The following is a 21,986-nucleotide window of genomic DNA, read 5'->3' on the forward strand; positions in this document are numbered from 1 at the left end:
GTAATCAAAACTTCATATTTCTTATTAATTATCTACCTTTATTCTTATCTATGCTTTGAAAACTTATACATAATTTATACATGTAGAGGAATCTCATATAATATCAAATTATATTATATATGTATATATAATATATAATATAATAGGGTACTACCTCAACCCTGCATGCTAAGAGCTGAAAATTGGCCATCTTGGGTATAGTTCTGCAATTAGCAGCTATTACAAAATCAGGACTTTCATCCCCACCAAATACTGAACATTTACAAGCTGGGTAGACAATTAAAAGGTTCAGTGGCCTCCTTCTCACCTGAATTACCAGCATTTCTACGTATCCTTCAGAAACCAAGTGCAGTGATAATGGAACCACCTGGCTGGGAGGTTTCTAGAAACCTTATTATGTACCCGCATAGAAAGTGCAATAATACAGTACAGTTTCTCAGCTGGGAAAAAAACTCAATATTCATACAGACATGTGACCTGTATCCATGCCTCCCAGGCCAAATCCACAAGGAAAATACAGTTTAGAACCCAGACCTTGGCTACTATTAAAACAATCCCATTTCTGCCTTACTATTTTGGCTTCAGAAAAACATTTTTATTAATACTCACCATAAGGGCCAATGTAAAAATGTTGTGTTTGGCCAAAAGTACAGTTTCATTTGACATAAGAAACTTCAGCAAGTTTATCAAAGCTTTAGAGGAAAAAAAACAAACAAACAAACCACAAGTTATTCAAATCATAATCAATATAAATCATGAGTGTGATCAGTAAAAGTAAGTAAGGGCCAGCAAGATGGCTCAGTGGGCAAGGCCCTTGCTACCAAGTGTGATGCCCTCAGTGGTCCCAGGACACACACAGTAGAAGGAGAGATCTGACTCCCAGCAGCTGTCGTCCAACCTCCACACAGGTGTCCACACAGATACACACACTCAAATAAACAAATAAAGGTAATTAAAAAAGCTCTATGGAAAGCTATAGGTTTGAAGTGAGTGTCAGTAACCAAGGCCTTCATTATTGTTAACATGTAAGAGAGAAAGAGACAGAGACACACACAGTGTAGGTGTGTGTGTGGAGAACCTGAAAGTAGCAAAAGAATATGAGGCGAGTGGAAGAAGTGTAAAGGGAGGGTGTGGGGACATAGGAGACTAACACACGTGACCACAAGCAGGAGGGACTACGTAGGCAGGAGGAAGGAACCAGCAAGGGAGGGAGAATAAGAACATACAGGGTCTAATTCTCTCCCGCTTTTCATTTGGCTACAAATGACAGGACTTCATTTTTTCCTTGGGCTGAGAAATATCTCACTTCTATGTAAACAACTGTTTTGGTGGTAGGAAAAGCTGTTGTGGTTTGAATGAGAATGGCCTCAAATAGGGTCATATATCGAAATATTTCATTCCCAGTTGGTAGAACTGTTTGAAAAGAATTAGAAGGTGTGGCTTTCTTGGAGCAGGTATGTTACTGGTGATAGGTTATTTTTTTTTTCCTTTTCTTTTTTTAAAATTAACTTTCTATCCTAGTTGTAGCCCCCTCCTTCTCTCCTTCCTCTTCTCTTATGCAACTTCCCCAGTCCAGTGATAGGGGAGGTCCTCCTCTCCTTCCATCTGAACTTAGCCTGTCAGGTCTCATCAGGACTGGCTGCATTGTTTTCTTCTGTGGCCTGGTAAGGCTGCTCCCCCCTCAGGGGGAGGTGATCAAAGAGCCAGCCACTGAGTTCATGGAAGATACAGTCCCTGTTCCCCTTACTAGGGCACCCACTTGGACACTGAGCTGCCATGGGCTACATCTGTGCAGGGGTTCTAGTTTATCTCCATGAATGGTCCTTGGTTGGAGTATCAGTCTCAGAAAAAGACCCCTGGCTCCAGATTTTTTGGTTCTGTTACTCTCCTTGTGGAGCTCCTGTCCCTTCCAGGTCTTTCTATCTCCCCCTTCTTTCCTAAGATTCCCTGCACTCTGCCCAAAGTTTGGCTATGAGTCTCAGCATCTGCTTTGATACACGGCTGGGCAGAGTCTTTCAGAGGCCCTTTGTGGTAGGCTCCTGTCCTGTTTCCTGTTTTCTCCCTCTTCCAATGTCCACCCCATTCGCCTTTCTGAATGAAGATTGAGCATCTTACCCAGGATCCACCTTCTTGATTAGCTTCTTTAGGTGTACAGATTTTAGTATGATTATCCTGTATTATATGTGTAATATCCACTTATACGTGAGTATATAACGTATATCTTTCTGCTTCTAGGATACCTCACTCAGGATGATCTTCTCTAGTTTCTACCATTTGCTGGGCATTTCACGATTTCCTTGTTTTTAATTGCTGAGTAGTATTCCACTGTGTAAATGTACCACAATTTCTGTATCCATTCCTCAACTGAGGGGCATCTGGGCTGTTTCCAGCTTCTGACTATTACAAATAAAGCTGCTGTGAACATGGTTGAGCAAATGTCCTTGTTGTATACTTGAGCATCTCTTGGATATTTGTCTAGGAGTAGTACAGCTGGATCTTGAGGTAGCACTATTCCTAATTGTCTGAGAAAGCACCAGATTGATTTCCAAAGTGGTAGTCCAAGTTTACATTCCCACCAACAATAGAGGAGGGTTCCCCTTTCTCCACATCCTCTCCAGCATATGTAGTCACTTGAGTTTTTGATCTTAGCCATTCTGATGGGTGTAAGGTGAAATCTCTGGGTTGTTTTGATTTGCATTTCCCTGATAGCTAAGGATGTTAAGCATTTCTTAAAGTGTTTCTCTGCCATTCGATACTCCTCTATTGTTTAGCTCTGTACCCCATTTTTTAATTGGATTACTTGATTTGTTGCTATTCAGGAGGCTGAGACAGGAGGATCGCTTGAGTCCAGGAGTCCTGGGCCATAGTGCGCTATGCCAATTGGGTGTCCACACTATGTTTGGCACCAATAGCAGGAGACCACCAGGATGCCTAAGGAGTGGTAAACCAGCCCAGGTCACCACAGAGCAGGTCAAAACACTGGCCCTCATCAGGTGATAGGTTTTTAAGGTTTCAAAATACTTGCACCATTCCCAGTGTGACTTTCTCTGCCTCCTGCTTTTGTATGTAGGTGTGAGCTGCTGTGCATTTTGCATAGAAATCATGGACTCTTATGCTGGCCAGTTTTATGCCCAGCTGACAAACACTAGAGTCATTTGAGAGCAGGGAACCTCAATCAAGAAAATGCCCCCATAAGACTGGGCTTGCAGGTAAGCCTATAAGGTATTATTTTAAGTAGTGATTTATGGGGAAGGGCTTGGCCCATTATGGGTGGGGCTACTCCTGGGCTGGTGGTCCTGGTTCTATAAGAAAGCAGGCTGAGTAAGCCATGACAAGCAAGCCAGTAAATAGCACCCCTCCATGGCCTCTGCATCAGCTCCTGCCTCCAGGTTCCTGCCCTGTAGGAGTTTCTTAAGCCAAATAAATCCTTTCCTCCCCAGGTTGCTTTGATCCTGGTGTTTTATCACAGCAATAGTAACCATAAACCATAAACCCTGAAGCCACAGCCCAATTAAATGCTTTCTTTTGTAAGTTGCCTTGGTCATGATTTTGTCACAACAACAGAAGAGGAAGACAGGAACAAAAGACAGAGTCTGGCTCATCCTCCTGCCCTGTCCCTGAGTGCTGGGATTACAGACAAACGCTACCACATAAATCTTGTGTGTCTATAACACAATCACATACATGGAGGGAGGCAGGCTGGCCTCCAACCCAATATACAGTTAAGAATGACACTTGTTTTGAGTGAGCCCAGGGCCTTGTAAATCCTAAGTATGTGTCCTACCACTGAGCTGCACTTCCAAACCCATGCCCATTTTTAACTGAACCCCCTATATTTGTCAAAGAGAATCTCCTGTGGCCCAGACAAGCCTCAAACTTGTTTTATATAGAGGCTGGTCTTGAATTCCTGATCCTTCTACCTCCACCTCCCAAATGCTAGGATAACCACCTGACACTCTTGCTCACTTTTAAAATTGTTATCTATTTTGTTAAGTTTTTGATTTCCATATAAATTTGGGTATCAATCTTTTGTCAGGAGGCTAGAAAGATGGATCAGCAGTTAAGGGCCTCTACTGCTCTTGCACAAGACCCAAGTTTGTTTTCGAGCACTTATTGGAAGGGAGGCTCTCACAGCTTCCTTTAACTTCAGTTCCAATGGAATCCAATACTCTGGCCTCTGCCGTCACCTGCACTCAGGGGCAAAGACCACTATACATACACATAATTAATACACACACACACACACATATATATATATATATATTGTTGTTGTTGTTGTTTTTGTTTTTCAAGATAGGGTTTCTCTGTGTCGCCTTGGCTGTCCTAGACTCACTCTGTAGACCAGGCTGACCTCAAACTCAGAATTCTGCCTGGCTCTGCCTCCCAGAGTGCTGGAATTAAATGCATGTGCCACCACTCCTGGCTGAAAAATAACTTTTTTAAGAGAGTCGTAGTATGAAGCCCTGGCTGGTATTGAGCTCACAAAGAATATTCCTGCCTCTGCCTCCCTAGTGCTGAAATTAAAGGTCTCTACCACCATACCCAGCTCAAAAAAGAAATCTTTAAAACAAGTCTTTAATCTTTTGTCAGACAAACAGTTGGACAATTTCTCTCCCATATTGTAGGTTGTCTACACTGCTTTTATTTTTGTTATATATAGTCTAACATAATCCTATTTGTGTATTTTTGTCTTTATTGTGTGTACTCTTGCAGCCTTTGGCCAAGGTCTTTTATTTATTTGCAATAATGGAGACTGTGCCTCAGGCCTTGGACCTGCAAGATAAGTCTCTACTACCCACTTAGCTACAGTCCTTTTGTTTTGTTTTTTTAAACAGTGTTTCTCTGTGCAACAGCCCTGGCTGTCCTAGAACTCACAGAGATCTGCCTGCCTGTCTCCTGAGTGTTGAGATTAAAGGCATGCACCACTACCACCTGACTACAGTTCTCTTTTTAGTGAGTGTGTGTGTGAGTATGTGATAATGTCTGTGTATGAATAATGTATGTTCAGGCCTGTGCTTGGAGATCAGAGGACAACCTTGGGTATATGTCTCTATGTTGTTTGCCACTGCATAAGGCAGGCTAGCTGGCCTTCAAGCTTCTGAGGAATCTCCTGTCTCTGGCGTCTCATCTCACAGAAGGAATGTTGGGACTGTAGACACATGTCACCATGCCAAACATTTACTTGGGTCCTGGTGATTCAAATTAGGCCCTCATACCTGCTCAGCAAGTGCTCTGGCTACTGAAACATATTCCCTGCTCTTCATTATTTTATCTTGAGGTAGGGTCTAAGTTGCTCAAGTTGGCCTTGAACTTACTAAGTAGAATGGCTTTGACTTGGCTTGTGACTAGATGGAATCACCAGGCCCATGGTCTTTTAAAAGCAGATTCAAGACTGGATAATGTAGCTCAATGCTACACAGTTTGTCTAGCACTACCACGGACCTGGTTCAATCTCACAGATAAACTGGTAAGAAAAGTTGGCAAGTGTGGTAGCACACACACCCCTTAATCTTAGTACTTGAGTAGAAACAACAGGAGTATTAGGGGTTCAAGGCAAGCTTTAACTAGATAGTGAGATCCAGGCCAGCCTGGAATAAACAACACCATGTCTTTTTAAAAAAACAAAATAAAAACAGTAATCTTCCCTGTCTGCTCATTAGCCCATTTAAGGTTTTAAAAATCTACTTCAGTTTTCCACTTCTTACAAGCAATTAAGCTCAGAAATGTGACTGCTAAACTGACATCTTAGTGTTCCAAATTTACTCCCACACGGTAATTTCCCCATCAAACTTTCTCAGTTTACAGGTAGAAGTAAGGGCCCCTTCCTCCTCACACTACTAGCATCTACTGTCAGCACGTTTCAGTCTCGCATGTTTCAAACGTCACTGCTAGAAGGGCTATGCAGATAGCTAAATGGTTTCCAGATGCAGCAGCCACACTGCAGAAGCCACAGCAGTGCTACTTCACTGTGAGAAGCTCATGAAAAGATGGGCAAGTTCTGGCAGCTGTGGTACACACCCTTGTAATCCCAGCTCTAGGGCAGAGGCAGGCTGAGCACGGTTTAGACCCACAGAAACAACTTAGTGAGACCTTGTATTCAAAGGGTTGGCCTTAGGAGCCATAACCAAAAAAACAAAACAAAACAAAACAAAAACTAATAAACAAACAAACAAAAAAACAAGACCGGCAATATAGCTCAACTGTAAAACACTTACCTAGTGTGCATGCACCATGTTCAATTCTTAGTATCACAACAAGAAAACAAGAGTTGTTTTTTTTTTTTCTTCGCTTTGTTTTTTTTTTTTAATGTACTGAGTGCTCTGTCTGCATGTACGTGTGCATCAGATCCCTTTATAGATGCTCAGTAGCCACCATGTGGTTGCTAAGAATTGTACTCAGAACCTCTGCAAGAGGCCAGTGCTCTTAACCTCTGGCCATCTTTTTTATTAAGGTTTTTTTTTTTTCAGTTTTTTTTTTTTTTTCATTACATGTAAGTGTATATGAGCGTGGGTAGCTGTAGTTATAGGCAATTGTTAGCTGTCCAACACTGGTGCTAAGAACCAAAGTGTACGCCTCTCCTAGAGCAGCCAGCATTTCTAACCTGTGAGTACCCCCCATTCCTGTGTCTTAAGTATTGTAGTTGCTCAAAAAAAAGGGTCTCTTGCTCTGTTCACTCTGACAGCAACAACATTTAACAGGAAGATTCTTCTCTGCCTGACACTGAAGGAGGAGACTGCCTAAATTCAAGCAATCTTGATAATGATAAAATACCATCAAGTCCCTAGGATAATTTGCAACTTTAAACACTTTTTTTAAAAGATTTATTTATTATTTACACAGTATTCTGCCTGCATGTGTGCCTGCATGCCAGAAGAAAGCACCAGACCTCATTATAGATGGTTGTGAGCCACCATGTGGTTGCTGGGAATTGAACTCAGGACCTTTGGAAGAACAGCCAGTGCTCTTAACCTCTGAGCCATCTCTCCAGCTCCTTTAAACACTTTTTTTGCAAAAGACATTTTCAGTTGCTTTGTACTCATTCGCCTAGGACAGTGGTTCTCAATATTTCTGATGCTGTGACTCTTTAATACATTTCTTCCTGTTGTGATAACCCCCAACCATAAATTATTTCTGTGCTACTTCATAACTGTAATTTTGTTACTGTTATGAGTCATAATGTACATGTCTATGTTTTCCAATAGTCTTAGGTGACCCCTGGGAAAAGGTCATTTGACACCTAAAGGGGTCTTGACCCACAGGTTGAGAACCACTGACCTGGGATATCTGTCCATGAATCTCACTTCAGTGCCCATTCTGCCTTGCCCTGTACCTACTACCCTTCTTTGTAGGAAACAAGAAAATCATCTATAGTCTATAGTCCTCTTTTGTCCTAAACCTCCCTGTCCTCATCTCCAAAGAAAGCCTTAGCCATTTCTTCTCCCTGAATCTGACTTTTTTTCTTTGATAATCAGGAAACAAGCTGACTTCAAGATCCTCTGTCTCCACCCACCCCTACCCCGCCAGCCCCACCCTCAGAGCTGGAATTATAGGCATGAATATGACACTTATCTGTTATGTGGGTGCTGGGATTTGAACTTAGCTCCTCATAATTGTACAGCAAGTTCTCTGAACTACTAAGCCATCTCTCTAGACCCTAATTCATTTTTGAGACAAGATCTCAAAGTAGGCCAGGCCAACCTGGAATCTACAATCTTCCTGCCTCACTCCAAGTACTGGATTACAGAAGCACAACACCATGCCTGGCTTGACTTATTTTCTAAAACCACATTTTATTTTTATTTTTTTACCATTCTCCCATGCTGCTTGTACTTTGTGTGACGTTTACTGTTCTTAGAGAAGGGTTGTGTGCTTCGATTTGGAACAGCAGGGAGAGATGAGGGGAAGTGACTTGCAGAGGCTGCCTGCCATATAACAGCCATCTAAGAAACAGCAGGCAAGGACAGTACCAGAGCCCGACTGTGCGTACATTATGTTCTAAATGTTCACTATTCCCCTCAAAGAGCAAAGAGAGACAAGAAGGCAGGCACCCTGTTTCATGTTTTCTACTCCTGTCTGGAGAAAATTTCTCTAGGGTTTTGTGTTAGAAAGGCAGTTGATAGGTAGCTTGCCTTTTGATGGTGTCTGTTTACAAGTGACAGACTTGACTCAAGCAGGGATGCGGAGCTCCACAGGCACCTATAACAGATCAGTCTTCTTGGCTCCTACTAGTAGCTCTGGGAATAGAAGCTGGCTAGGGAAGAGCCACATAAAAATGACTAACCTTGGGGCTGGAGAGATGGCTCAAGGGTTAAGAGCACTGCCTGCTCTTCCAGAGGACCTGGGTTCAATTCCCAGCACTTTAAGAACATCAGAGGACTCAGGTTCAATTCCCAGCACCCACATGGCAGTTTACAACTGTCTGTAACACCAGTTCCAGGGATCCAACACCCTCACATAGACAAATGCAGGTGAAACATCAATGCAAATAAAATAAAAAGTAAATAATTTTTTAAAAAAATGACTAACCTTGCCAGATGGTGGCGGAGCACACCTTTGATCCCAGCATTGGGAGACAGAGGCAGGTGGATCTCTGTGAGTTCGAAGCCAGTCTGGTCTATAGAGTGAGTTCTAGGACAAACAGGGCTACACAGAGAAACCCTGTCTCCAAAAAAAAAAAAAAAAAGACTAACCTCAGCCCAAACCTACGTCCTTGCTGAAAATCAGCTTGCTCAGCTGGGTGAAGCTGCCCACTGATATAGTGCCATGGTTGTGAGATTACAGCTGGCCTTGCTTAGCATCGGGGAAAGGAATGTCTGTTGGGAAAACCTATGTTCCAGGATAATCTGTCCTGCCTTGAACAAACAGTTTGAGAAAGGAGAGACTGCAGACCCACACAGTCCCCTAGGGTTGCAACAATTTCCTCATTCTGAAGTCCCTCACCCCACCCCTATAAGGGGTTCTCCCCGGCAGGCCCTCAGATTCCCAGAGGAAAGAGGCCGACCTTCACTGTGTGTGCTAATAGACAGGCTCTGCTCTCCTCTGCCTTCTGTCTCTTTACACTGCCTCAGAAACCTAACCCTCTTCTCTCCCTCAATCCTAGCACCATGAGAACTGATGAACATCTAACGGACTTCATAAACTCACAGGAGACACGAGAAAGAGAAGGGTAGAACATAAGGGGTAGAGAAAGACACAGCTTTAATATGTATACAATCCACAATGGCAAAGACGCAGCTTCAGCAGTGGCTTGTGGTAATTAAAGGGCAGGAAGTCTGGAGGACAGAAGTGGGAACAATTTTGTTCTTATAATGGTCTATTGATAGTCCTGATCCCTGGGATTCAGAGTTAAGAATGACAAAGTAATAAAATGAGGAGAGAAGAGAGTAATTCTAGCACAAGCCAAAAGGCAACTTGGGTCCAAATCGCTGCAGATGCAGGCAGAGCCAAGCAGTATGGAGGGCAGCCGAGTGCTGGGAAGCTTTGAGTGTGTGCTGGATGCTTTGTGTGCAAGAACTGCAGAAATATGTGTTTAACCCTGATGAGCTAGGTCACTATGAAGTGAAATGAACCCACAGAACAGGAGTTCTCAAGTTGTGGGTTGAGACCTCTCTCACTTGGCCCAAGACTATCAGAAAACACAGATGTTTACATTATGATTCATAATAGCAGCAAAATTACAGTTATGAAGTAGCAACAAAAATAAATTTATGGTTTGGGGGGATCACCACAATGTGAGGAAATGTATTAAAGATTCACAAGATGGAAGGTCGAGAACCATTGCCCTAACACTATTTCTTTTTGTTTGTTGGTTGGTTGCAACATTGAGAACTGAACCCAGGTCCATTCACATACTTGGCAAGTGGCTAAGCTACTGAGCCTAGTCTAGAGGAATTTATCACAGGTAGCTAAAATAAACAAAGTGACCTTAAACTTGGCTCCAAAAAGCCTATGGCAATAATCCCTCTTCTAGAGAAAATGCACCCAATATCCTACAAATACTGCTTTCTCCATCACCTCACTGACTTCACGCACATTACATCAACTGCGTGGGGATACCACTACACACATATTCTCTTCCCCCTTCAGCCTTTCAGACTTAGAACTCCCTTCATACTAAGGCTAAGAATAAATTTCCAGAACTAAGGATCTCAAGAGGTCATTTAATCCAATTTTTCGTGTTTTAGAAAAAAAACAAAACAAAACACAAAAAACACAACACATCCTACCCCATTCCCACCCACTGATGGTTAAACAAATTGACAATGAGTCAATTTGACTGGATTTAGCATCACCATGGAAACCACCTCTTGGTATATCTTATAAGGTGCTTCCAGAAAGGTGTAACTAAAGAGGAACGACACCATGTGACTGTGGGTGGCAGCACGGGTGGTGGGGCCCTGGAGAGACAGGAGCAGTTTTCACCTCTCCCTTTACTGCAGACACACCGAGGCCAGGTGCCGCACTCCCACCACTGAGCCTTCCCTGCCATGTCAGCCTGCAGCCCTAAGTAAACCTTCCCTTAAAACTGCTTTTATCAGAAGCAGTTTTGCCATAGTGAAATAAAACATGCACACCAAACTAGGTAGTGATAAAACCAGGACTAGAAACTTGTTTCCAACTCAGTGTTCTCAGCATCACCAAGACAATGGATCAGGCCGACAGGAAAGGGACAAAACTACCTCACCATAAATGCTGTGTTCAACTTGGTGGCTACACTCCTATCATGTTTCTCTAGATTCTTACTGATAACTTTCTTTACAAGATGCTCCTGGGAGTTTTTCTGGCATTTTGTCCCCATTTGCACTTGGCCCTTCTGGTGGCTTCTTTAATGTCAATTTGACACAAGCTAAAGTCATCTAAGAGGAAGGAACCTCAATTAAGAAAAGCCTCTGTAAGAATAGCCTATAGGCAAGTTTCTATGTTCATTTTCTTAATTAGTGATTGATAGGGAGGGGCCCAGATCATTGCAGATGGGGTCATCCTGGGCTGATTTTTGAGACATGTAGCCCAAGCTGACTTCAAACTCATTACAAAGAGGAGACTGGCCTTGAACATCTGATCCTTCTGCCTCCAGTTCCCAAGTGCTAGGATTCTGGACCTAAACCAGTATACATGGTACAGTATATGTCTCTGTCTCTCTCCCCATACCTCCTCTTTTTCCCTTCCTCTCTCCCTTTTTCCCTCCCTCCGAGAAAGAGAGAGAGAGAGAAAGAGAGAGAGAGAGAGAGAGAGAGAGAAAGAGGAAAAGAGATTGGATGACAGAATACAGCCTTGGGTATATATTCCTCAGGAACTATCCACCTCAATTTTTAAAATTATTTATTTATTAAAATTTATTCACTTTTCGGCCCCCTTCCTCTTCTCCTACCAGTCCCACCCTTCCTCCCTCTTCTCACTCTATGCCCCTCCCCTAGTCCACTGATAGGAGAGGTCCTTTTACCCTTCTATCTGACCCTAGCCTATCAGACCACCTCAATTTTTTGAGAAAAGGTCTCTAACTGGGATCTGGAGCTTGTTGAATAGGCAAGGCCAGCTGGTCATTGACCTCAGGGATCCTCCTGTCTCTGCCTCCCATGTTCTGGAATTACAAATTTGTACCTTGAAATCCAGCTTTTTGCATGGACAACTCGGGTCCTCATGCTCACACTGCAGATACTTTACTGGTGGACTTATCTTTTTTTTTTTTTTTTTACAGCATATTTATCAAATGAAACTGTTTCTGACTTCCTTGCTCATAGTTTGCTCTCAAAATTATGTCCTACATACAAAATATGATTGGATAATGGACTTTACAAGAAGCCAGAGTAACCTACATGCAAAGTCAGAACCAAAACAAATAAAGCTGAGCATAAACAATTAATAACCAAGTTTATTTCCAAGCAATTAAGGCACACACCTTTGCTCAGAGCTTAGATAGCAGGCCAAAGAAAATACTGACCTTATGTCTGGGGCAGTTTCAAGGACTTCAAAGGCTATGGTGAGGGGACCCAGATGGGAACTGCAGCAGGGGACATTTGAGGGCATCCGTTTCCCATCCTTCTCTCTTCCACCTCCTCCAGGCTGTCTTCTCCAGGGCATCACTGCCTCCTCCTGGGTCATGTCTGAGGCTTGTCTCTCTGCCTATTTCCCGATTCCCACAGCACCCCCCCCCAGGCCTCCTCTTGCACCTTGGGATTCCTTTGTCTGAATCCTGCTCCTGTAACCTGAGCCGAAGATTCCCCCCAACCAAGCCTGGTCATTCTCAGCTTCTGTGAACAGGCAGGATGCTTTCTGTCCTCTTAGCTGCTTTCCGCTTCCACTGCCAGACATCACAGAACACGTGTTTCCATGCCCTGTCTCCAGGCAAAATCCTCTCCTCTCCCCAGACTCTCTTTGGGTCTCTCTCCTTATTTCCCTCTCTTTTCTAGCTCAGTCAAACATCTTTCACAACTGTATCCACCCCCAGGTCTCCAGTCTCCAGCCTCTGCCCTGTTTCTCTGTCTCTGTAGAACAGGTAGTCAGGCTCTCGATGCTAGCACACCAGCAGCACAGAGCTTGTACTAGCTATTCCTGGCTCACCCTCTCCATACGCATTCATTTTTAGAAAACTGCCCTTGATCTACCTGTCCACTGGGTGTCAACTCAGTACATGACAAAACTGTTTCTAGGATAGCCACAAAAGTAGCAGTACATGGAGGGAATAATTAAGATAACCACAAAAGACAAGGGAGTGGTTGAATAAAAAGCATTATTAGTCATGTGTTTGTAAGCATTTGCTCTCACTATACATGTTGTAGCCAATGAAAAGACACAAAGAATACAACGTGTTTTTATTCCTCCTTAGTTTAACCCTTTAAGTTATCATGTTTCTCACTTAAATAATCTTTAAGGAGGCAGAGACAAAAGGAACGAACACAAACCTTCCTTACCAAAGGCCTAGCACTTCTGATAACTGCTCTGAAAGGTTTCTAAAGAATAACCTTATTCTACAGGAACTCAAATGGGTAAAGAGTTTGATCCAAACCAGGGTGGGAGTTAGGGGTGGAGGACTGGGGGGAGTGGCACTCGTCTGTAGTCCCAGCTCAGGAGGCAGAGGAAGGCGGATCTCTTGAGTTCAGGGTCTGCCTGGTATACAAAGCAAGTTCCAGAACAGCCAGGGCTACCCAGAGAAACCCTGGCTGTTGTGGACTCCCTTTGTAAACTTGGTTGGCCTCGAACTCAGAGAGACCACTTGCCTCTGCCTCCCAGAGTGCTGGGATTACAGGTATGTGCCACCACAGCCGCCTTGAGAGACCCTGTCTTAGAAACAAAAAGCAAAAGAAAACAAAGTTAGGTCCAATGGGTGAGCAACTGTTGCTCATCCCTCAACAAAGAGCAGTGCAGCTTGTTGCAGATAATGTCCTTTTGACTAAGGACAAGCTTGGAGAATAAGATGATAAGGTGCCTGCCCTGAGCAAATGTTTGTCTAGGGGTACAGCTCAGCTCGTCCTGCTCTTGCCTAACGAGCACAGAGCCCAGGGTTTGCAGCACATAAAGCAAACACGACGGTGCATGCTTGCCATCCCAACTCTCAGGGAGCAAGGCAGGAGGATCAGGTGTTCAGGGTAATGCTCAACTATACAGAGTGCTTAAGGTTAACCTAGGCCACAAGAGACTCCATTTAAAAATGAGAACAGGGGCTGGAGAGATGGCTCAGTGGTTAAGAGCAGTGTCTGCTCTTCCTAAAAGGACCCAGGTTCAATTCCCAGCACCAACATGGCAGCTCACAAATGTCTGTAACCCCAATCCAAGGGATCTGATACCTTCACATGTAAAATAAAATTAAATAAATTATTTAAAAAACAAAAATAAAAATGAGAACAACAAAAACATTTGTTTATAGTCAATGTCTATTTTACTATTTAAAAAATAACAATAAATAAAAACCTCTGGGCGCAGTGGCACACACCTTTAACCCAGCACTTGGGAGGCAGAAGCAAGCAGATCTCTGTGAGTTCAAGGCCAGCATGCTCTACAAAGCCAGGACAGCCAGGGCTATACAGAGAAAGCCCGCCTATAAACAAACAAACAAACAAACAAACAAATAAATAATAAATATTTTAAGAAATCCATTTTCTCTTCATCCAAAAGGTCTTAAGTGACCTGTGCAAATGGTTTGCCAACTTTCGTGATCTAGAAAGTCATGAAATGAAGAGGTTCAGACCTTCATGGTGTTCACTTTAAGAATGCTGTGAGACTGCCCAGGCTATTGCGCATATATATGTTCACTTTAAAGACGCAACGTGGGCCGTACTGGACATATGTTGGTGCCCTTCTCCACCCTCAAAAGGCGGTTTTTTGGTAGCATATGCTTAGCAATACAGAGAATAATATAATGGTCTGAATATAGATTCTCTAGTCATTGAACATACCCAGATAAACAAAACACCCTAATGTGCAACCAAACCTTCAGAGCTCCTTCATCCACACACGAGCTCCCTGCCACACTGAGGCTTCTTACTGACTTGTAGCATAGAAATAAATTTAGCATAAAACAAATGCAAAGGAAAAAAAAAAAAAAGCAAAATACTGCAAGTTCAGTGAGAGTTCCACTAATCACCCCCTTACAAATCAAAGTTGCCAAAAGGGAAAATCCAGTAAGCTGAGAGTCTCTGTCCTCCAAGTGTCTCAGGACTTCATTCCATAAGGTTGCCTAGGCCACCTTAACTTGCACAATCTCAAAACACAAAATTTTGAAAGCAAAAAAATTAGGTGGTAGTACATGCTTTTAATCCCAGCACTTGGGAAGCCAGACGGTCAGAGCTGCATAGCAAGACCCTGTCTCAATAAAAATCGAAAAAGAAAAAAATAAAGAAAAAGTTAAACAGACACTTCTATACCATGTTTAGAGCAACATCGTTCACAATGACCAAATGTGGGAAGCATCCCAAAGGTCCAACAACAGATGAACAGATAAACAATGGGTTACTTACATACAACCCATTATTATTCCACCTTAAAGTGGGAAGAAAGGAACTGGTGTTGGTAAACCGAGCACTATCCACATTCCAGAAGCAGGTCTCCCCCAACCCACCTTCCGTGACTCAGCACCAACCGCCAAATGTTACACACTGCCACTGTCCCCATGTAGAATATTTTCCCTATGTGTGTGCACTTATAAAGCCTGAGCCTTTACAGCCCCACTCTTTCCATCCTCGCTCAGAGACAGCCTTTTGTATCTATCTCCCAATAAATCTCTCATGTTCGGTTTGTTGCATGGTGAGACTTTGTGGCATTCCTTAGCCCTATGATCACTGCAAAAAAAAAAAAAAAAAAAAAAAAAAAAAAATTAACATTGGTACAGAGACTCAGTAGGCTCTCCTGGTGCCTATTCACACACACACACACACACACCCCAGGGGTCAAAGCTGCACTGGGACCCTGTCCCTTATCTCCAGTCCACCTGCAACAGATCTACCTTCTGGCCCACCAATCTGTTGACCCTCCATACATCACCGGCAACTGGTGAGTGATCCCTCCTCAGCTGGCATAAATGCTGCCCTGAGTCTCTGGTACTCTGGGAGTAGAAGGTACCCATCCCACTCTGCACCCTTTCCCTTGGATGAGGCTTCATTTTTGAGCTTGCTTTTTCAACTTTTGGCTTCACTAAAAAGCCCTGGTCCCAGGCACCAAGTCTCTTTGGGTTGTTAGCCCCTGACCCCAGTGGAGTGAGGTGATGGCCCACTGAACAGCTGTGTCTTCCTTCTTTGGATCTCCCTCACACATACCCCACCCCCCAACCGCCATCCCAGAGTCATGAAGTTACCTTGGACTACAGGCATTGGACCTTCCTCTCTTCCTCATTCATGGGAACAGGGTCGTCCATAAAACAAATCCAGTCTCTCCACCTGGCACTCTACCCAAAGGGCTCCAAATTTATTTGCTTTTGCAATAAAATCTGGCCTCAATATCCCTTAGATAATCAAATCCAAATGTGGGCAACTAAAGCACCCTAGATCCCAATATTATTTAAGATCTTTGCAAATACTACAATTGATCAAGGGGAGTGGGAAGAGATTCTCCATTCTGTTATTCTGTCTCTTTCTCAGCTCTAAGCCCTGTTTGTTTTTGTCTGGTCTCCCCTACACTATGTAAATGTCCTGCTTTAAGTTCTGGCTGATGGATCTGCAAGTTTGTTGTAAAGTGGGGGCCAGAGTGTACAGAGCAGGAGGGAGAGAGGAAGGGAGCAGACCATCCAGAGTGCACACAACCCTCACTGGCTGGTGCATCTCCTTGGATCCCTGCAGCGTCCTCTCCTCAGGTTGTACTGGCTTCTGCCACCCACAAAATTTGATTCCAAATTCTAGAGTCCAACGCTTCAGCTATTGCGTCCCTCTACCTGCTGTGTCCTCCACCTGGGCAGCTCTCTCTGCTGCATCTCTGGCCTGTTACACCCACGTGGACATGCCCCCTTCCTCCTGCGCTCTCTCCTCTCCTCACCTTCCCCATGAGTTGCAGTCCCTCTTGTGGCAGCCTGGGACTCTTTCCAAGCTTCCTTCCCCTTGGAGCAACCTGCTCTATCTCTTCTTGTGTGAATTTCCTTGCCTCCCCTAGGAGCAGCCTGCTAGGCCCTGCGGCTTCTTTACAGCTCTAAGCTTCTAACCCTCCCTTGGGTGGAGTTCCTGCTTGTTCTTCCTTGTCCCTTAACCATTAACCATTCCTCTCCTTGTCTATGCCATACAACTCTCTCTAGCTCCTGGAAGCTGCTACTCCCTTGGCACACAGCCCCTCCCCCACACATGAGCAATTTTCTCTCTTGGCTCTGGCCTGCTACACCCATCTGGGTTCCTCTACTATAGACACTGCGACACTGCGCCTCCCCCCCCCCCCCTAAAAGGAATAGCCCCGCACAGTGTTCCATCTTCTGACCCCTCTCTCTTCCACCATGGACTCATTTGAAGTACAGGTCACAGCTAAAAACTGGCTCACTTAATTTCCAATATCTCACAGACTGAAACAACTTCTGCCCCAAGCAGATGATCCCATGGAAAGGTCTACAACACCCAACTCTTACATCTTTTATCTCTATGATTTCTCTGCACTCTGCTTTCAAAAACATCTCTTAAGACTATGCTGTAAACTCTTCCTCAGGATTTGTAAGTTTATTAGGTATGGTTAAAAAATTGATAAATCTGTACGGAAAATTTGGCTTTAACTTATAACAAAAGGCTTAAATAAAAAAATGTGTTTATATGTGATTCTACTCTTTTCTAGAATATATATGTATATATGTCTATACATATATATGTAGATGTATCTTAGATTCAACTCTGTGTGTTTGTAACTTGGATTCAACTCTGTGTGCATGTATATGACAGAGATACTTTAACTCTGTGTATATGTGTATGTATAACTTAGATTCAACTCTCATTCAAAAAAATAGATCTATGAAGAAAACATGTTTTTAAAAGCAAGCATGTGGCACTCCTCTACCTTGGCTGATGACGTCATCAAGATGTAAGCAGCCGTATGACTGGCAGCCATCTTTAGGAAAGTTAAGGAGTACATGGCATGTGACTTCATTACCATCTTAAGATGACCACCTGGTATAGACCAACAACTGTAAAACTTAGTCCTAATGAGCTGTTTTTACTATAGCTCTTTGTAGACTAAGAAAGCAACAATTCTCAAACATTTTGGATTGGTAAGGATCTTTGTTTGATGATAAAAATTTAAGGTTATATTTGCTATAACACTATATAGTGATTCATCTCTGGTTTAGAATATACTGTATAAGATGATAAAATTTTAAGGTTATAAAGGTCTACTCACATTAACAAAACCTGGTTTAAGATGTGTATCTAACTATGTATGTCTTTGCTAACTATTCGACAACAAGCTGCTAAAAAAAATGAGATAAGTAACAATAATGTTTGGTAAATAAGGTATTTTGATAAATAAGATTTATAAACTCCTAAGGCATACTTAGTTTCACCTTAATATCTGTCTAATTTCTTTGTCTTTGCTCACCATGTTAAGCTTTAGCTATTTGGATAAACTGAGTCAGACAAAAAAATGATGATATTCTATAATGGTACACTATAAAAGGTCAGTCAAGTACCCAGTCACTCCATGTATTGAAGTTTATAGTATATTTTTATGCTAAAGAATCCTCAACTCAAATTTTTAAGGCCCAAACTTAACAAGGATAAAGCTACTATATCCCAATCTTATAAAAAGCTACTAACTTATTGTATACTGTCAAAAATAATTAAGACATGCAAGTTAGTAGTCAGTTACCTTATAAATGATCACATCTTTTAATGTGTTCAGAACTACACTCATAGCCATGCTAACTCCTAATGAAATTAATTACAAGAATAAGTTTTCCTTAGCCTCCTGTATGTTTTCAAATTCAGGCTACAAAAGTAACTAGAACAAGCAAAGTTTGTTTAGTTTAGTTGTACTTAATATATAATGGTCCTCAAAACTTTTCAGAGATCTGCTGAAGGTGACATTTCAAATGTTTAGTGGAAAAAAGCTTATAGATTTTAGCAGTGACCTGAAGGTCTCCAAAGAAGATGATTGGGCACAGAAGAACTCCAGCTGGAGCTTGCTTTAAATGTGCCAAATCTGGCCACTGGATGAAAAATCCAGCCACTGCAATTCACCTTGCCCACTGCCAGAACCCAGCTTTCTTGGGTCCCCAAAGATCTTGTTACCCTCAGACAGTAGGATGCAGTATAAAGAGCATGGTATCCCCATTCCTGCCTCACCATCACCCTTCCTATTTCCTCACCTTCTATAATAAATAAGAAGGAGGAATACTGGTAAAGAAACGTCCACATTCCAGAACCAGGAGGTATTTTCCCAGTCTACTACTCAGCTACTTAGTGCCAACAGGCAAGTCCTCACCAGCTGCCAAATGTGGCCCATTTCCACTGTCAGACAAGCCCTGTATAAAGTTCACACCATCATGGAGCTCTCTCTCTCCCTCCTTCCACCTCCTTCCCCTCTTGTTCTCGCTCAGAGGACCCCCCCCCGCCAGATATCTCTTCCAAGCTGTTGTGTGGTATGATCTCTGTAGCATCCTTGGACCCTGATCCATCAAGGTACTCTTCCACCACAAAACCATAACAGGTGGAGAGGTGGCTCAGCATTTAAGAGTGCTTGTTGCTCTTGAGAAGGACCAGAGTTCAGTTCCCAGGATCCACGTGAAGCATCTCAAAACTGTCTAAAACTTGGGGCAGGAGAGATGGCTCACTGTCTCTTCTGCAAAAGGACCCAGGTTCAATTCCCAGCACCCACATAGCAGCTCACAACTCTCTGTACTGCCAATTCCAAGGGATCTGACACCTTCACACACAAAACAAAATTAAATAAATTATTAAAAAAAAAAAAAACTGTCTAAAACTCCAGCTTCAGGGAACCCAACCCCCTCATCAGGCCTCTGATGGCACCTGAATACACATGCATATACACACACAGAAAGATGAACACAAATACAAATAAATAAAAATAAAGTAAGTTTTAAAAGAAAGAAATTATGTTAGTGAAATAAGCTAGTCATAAAAGGCCAAAAAGATGGGTTGAAGAATTAAGTTTACAAGAACTACTTGAGTAGTCTTGATAAAAAAACAAAGTAGAACAGTAGCTGCCTCACTTGCTGTGGTGATGCAGAGCTATATCCCAGGCCTCTTGAGGTAGAGGCAGAAGAATCAGAAGCATAATGATGGTCTCAGTTACACAGCAAAATCAAAGCCAGCCTGGGCTATGTGAGACCCTGTTGGAAAGAAAAAGAAAAGGGAAAGGAAAGGAAAAGAAAAAAGAAAAGAAAGGAAAGGGAAAGGAAAGAAGAGGGAAATAATTGGGAAAGGAAAAGAAAAAAAGGGAGGGAAAGGAGAGGGAAGGAAAGGGAAAAGGAGGGAAAGAAAGGAAAGGGGAAAAGAAAGGGAAGGGACAGGAGAGAGAAGAAAAAGGAAGGGAAGGGGAAAGAAAAAATGGGAAAGGAAAGGGGAAGAGAAAGGGAAAGAAAAGAAAAGAGAAAGGAAAAGGGAAAGCAAAAAAAGGAAGGTGAAGGGAAAGAAAAAAATTGAAAGAAAAAGAAGAAGAAAGGAAAGGAAGCAAGTAAACAACCTCGCTCCAAGGTTAGAATCAAAGCTAAGAACACCCTTCAGAGGCCAACAGTACCCTATGCAATCTTAAGGAACCCTGAGTTTGACTTTGAGTCTAACATCTCATTTATTAAGCAAGGCTTTAGATACCTGGCAACAAACACTATAATCCTGACTGGATAAAAAAAAAAAAAAAAAAAAAAAAAAAAAACCTGCAATCAAATACTTGAGCGCATTAAACATATTTATGTTGAGCTGGGGAGGCTCAGTTGGCAAAGTACTTGCTATGGAAGCAGGAGGGTTCAGGGTCAGATTCCCAGCACCCACATAAAAAGCCAGGCATATATCCAAAGCTGGGGAGGCAGAGATCAGAGGATCCCTGGGGGCTTGCTGGCCAGCCACTCTAGCTAAATTGCTAAGCTGCATGTTCATCGAGAAGCCCCATCCCTAAAAATGAAAGTGGAGGGCAACTGAGGAAAATGCAGTGTCAGCCTCCATCTTCCACGCACACCTGCACACAGGAACGCAAGTACATACACGTAAAAACATTTAAAATGAAGGGAAGTAGCTGCTTCTAATACACTCATTTATTCATCAGAAAGCTGTTTTCTATGAGAGCTCTTAGAATCTTGGTTTCTGGGCTTTCGTCCAGAAACTGGCACCAAGTACTGCCCCTTCTGACCCTGCTGGAGGCAAGTGGCTGTCTTGTATGCGGCTTCAGCCTATGTTCCCTTCTAGTGAGCTGTGTACATCGCCTTTTGGTAAACAGTGCAACAGCACTATCCAGAACATACAGTGTGTCCAGGCTCTAGAGCACTGAGCCAAGACTAAGTATGGTGGTAATTCCTTCAGCCCCAAGACACTTCCCAAAGGCAGCAGCAGCCAAGCTAATTTTCAAATAGAAGGTTCAGTACCACCCTCTTGAAAACCTTAGCATCTTCCACAGGCTCCCATCACAGAACAGAGAACAAGGCTCTCTATTTGCTGAGCTGTTTAGCATTCACGTGCCCTACACAATGAGGACTTCCCCAGATTTGTTTCTATCCTGCTCTGAATTCAGGGGGAAGGAAAGAAGATAGCAACAAATTGTGTTGCCATGTAGGAGTAGAATGAATAATGGATACAGGAACTTGTCCAGGACTAAAACCTGTTCCCCACATGGAGGGTAAACCAGGTGCAAAGAGAACAAGGCAGCCACACGAAGACACAATTGAGTGATAGCTCAGCCTTCTTTCTTAGAGAAGCAGAGGAGAGGCTTAATTGTAAAAACCAACTGAATGACATTTAACCAAGATTAAAAACAGGAAAGAGAGACTCCAACTGAGCACAAATTAGTGTCTTTAAAGAATCTGGTCAGAGAGAGCTGTCTGCATAGCTTTTGCATACAATGAAAGGGAAAAGATAAACCAGGAAGGCAAGACTTAGAGCTTATTTTGTGGCACAATATGGAGCTAGGATTTGGTGCCACTGAACCCAAATCACAGCCTGCTTGTTAGGGAGATGCATAATTTCACAGTGACCAATAGGCAGAAAGTATTAGCATCTCTTCCTTAAGACAGAAGTCAAGAAAACGCTAGAAATAGCACTGATGTAACAAGCTAAAGACACCAAAAGCCTGGAGGCCCCATAAACTCCAGCCAGTTCCAGCATCCCTGGAGAAAATCGCCAATCACCCAGGGACACTGACTGGCATTGATCAGCAAGCTCACTGTCAATCAAGAGTGGTGCAGAAGGGAGTGGAGATGCAGCACCTGCCAACAGAATGGTTTTAAATACACTAGATGCCTTCTCAAATACAGGTATCAGATCTGGTATTGTGACACATACCCTGTAATCCCAGAATTTGTGAGGTAAAGGAAGGCATCAAGAGTTCAAGGTCATTTTCAGCTAAATAGTGTTCAAGCCTGTGCTACA

The 21,986-nt window shown here is 42.9% G+C and overlaps 1 protein-coding gene across 3 annotated transcripts in view; it reads right to left on the reverse strand.

The window, feature by feature from the left end:
- Positions 1 to 21,986, reverse strand: part of Armh3 (armadillo like helical domain containing 3) — a 176,170-nt gene that overhangs the window by 70,352 nt on the left and 83,832 nt on the right. For all 3 annotated transcript variants that reach the window (XM_055591672.1, XM_055591670.1, XM_055591671.1), the window contains exon 21: positions 610 to 692. In XM_055591672.1, the coding sequence (XP_055447647.1) occupies positions 610 to 692 (83 nt within the window). The remainder of the gene's footprint in view (positions 1 to 609; positions 693 to 21,986) is intronic.

The sequence above is a fragment of the Psammomys obesus genome, unplaced genomic scaffold (genome assembly GCF_907164565.1).
Source record: "Psammomys obesus unplaced genomic scaffold, mPsaObe1.curated_primary_1811, whole genome shotgun sequence".
NCBI classification, from domain to species: Eukaryota; Metazoa; Chordata; class Mammalia; order Rodentia; family Muridae; genus Psammomys; species Psammomys obesus.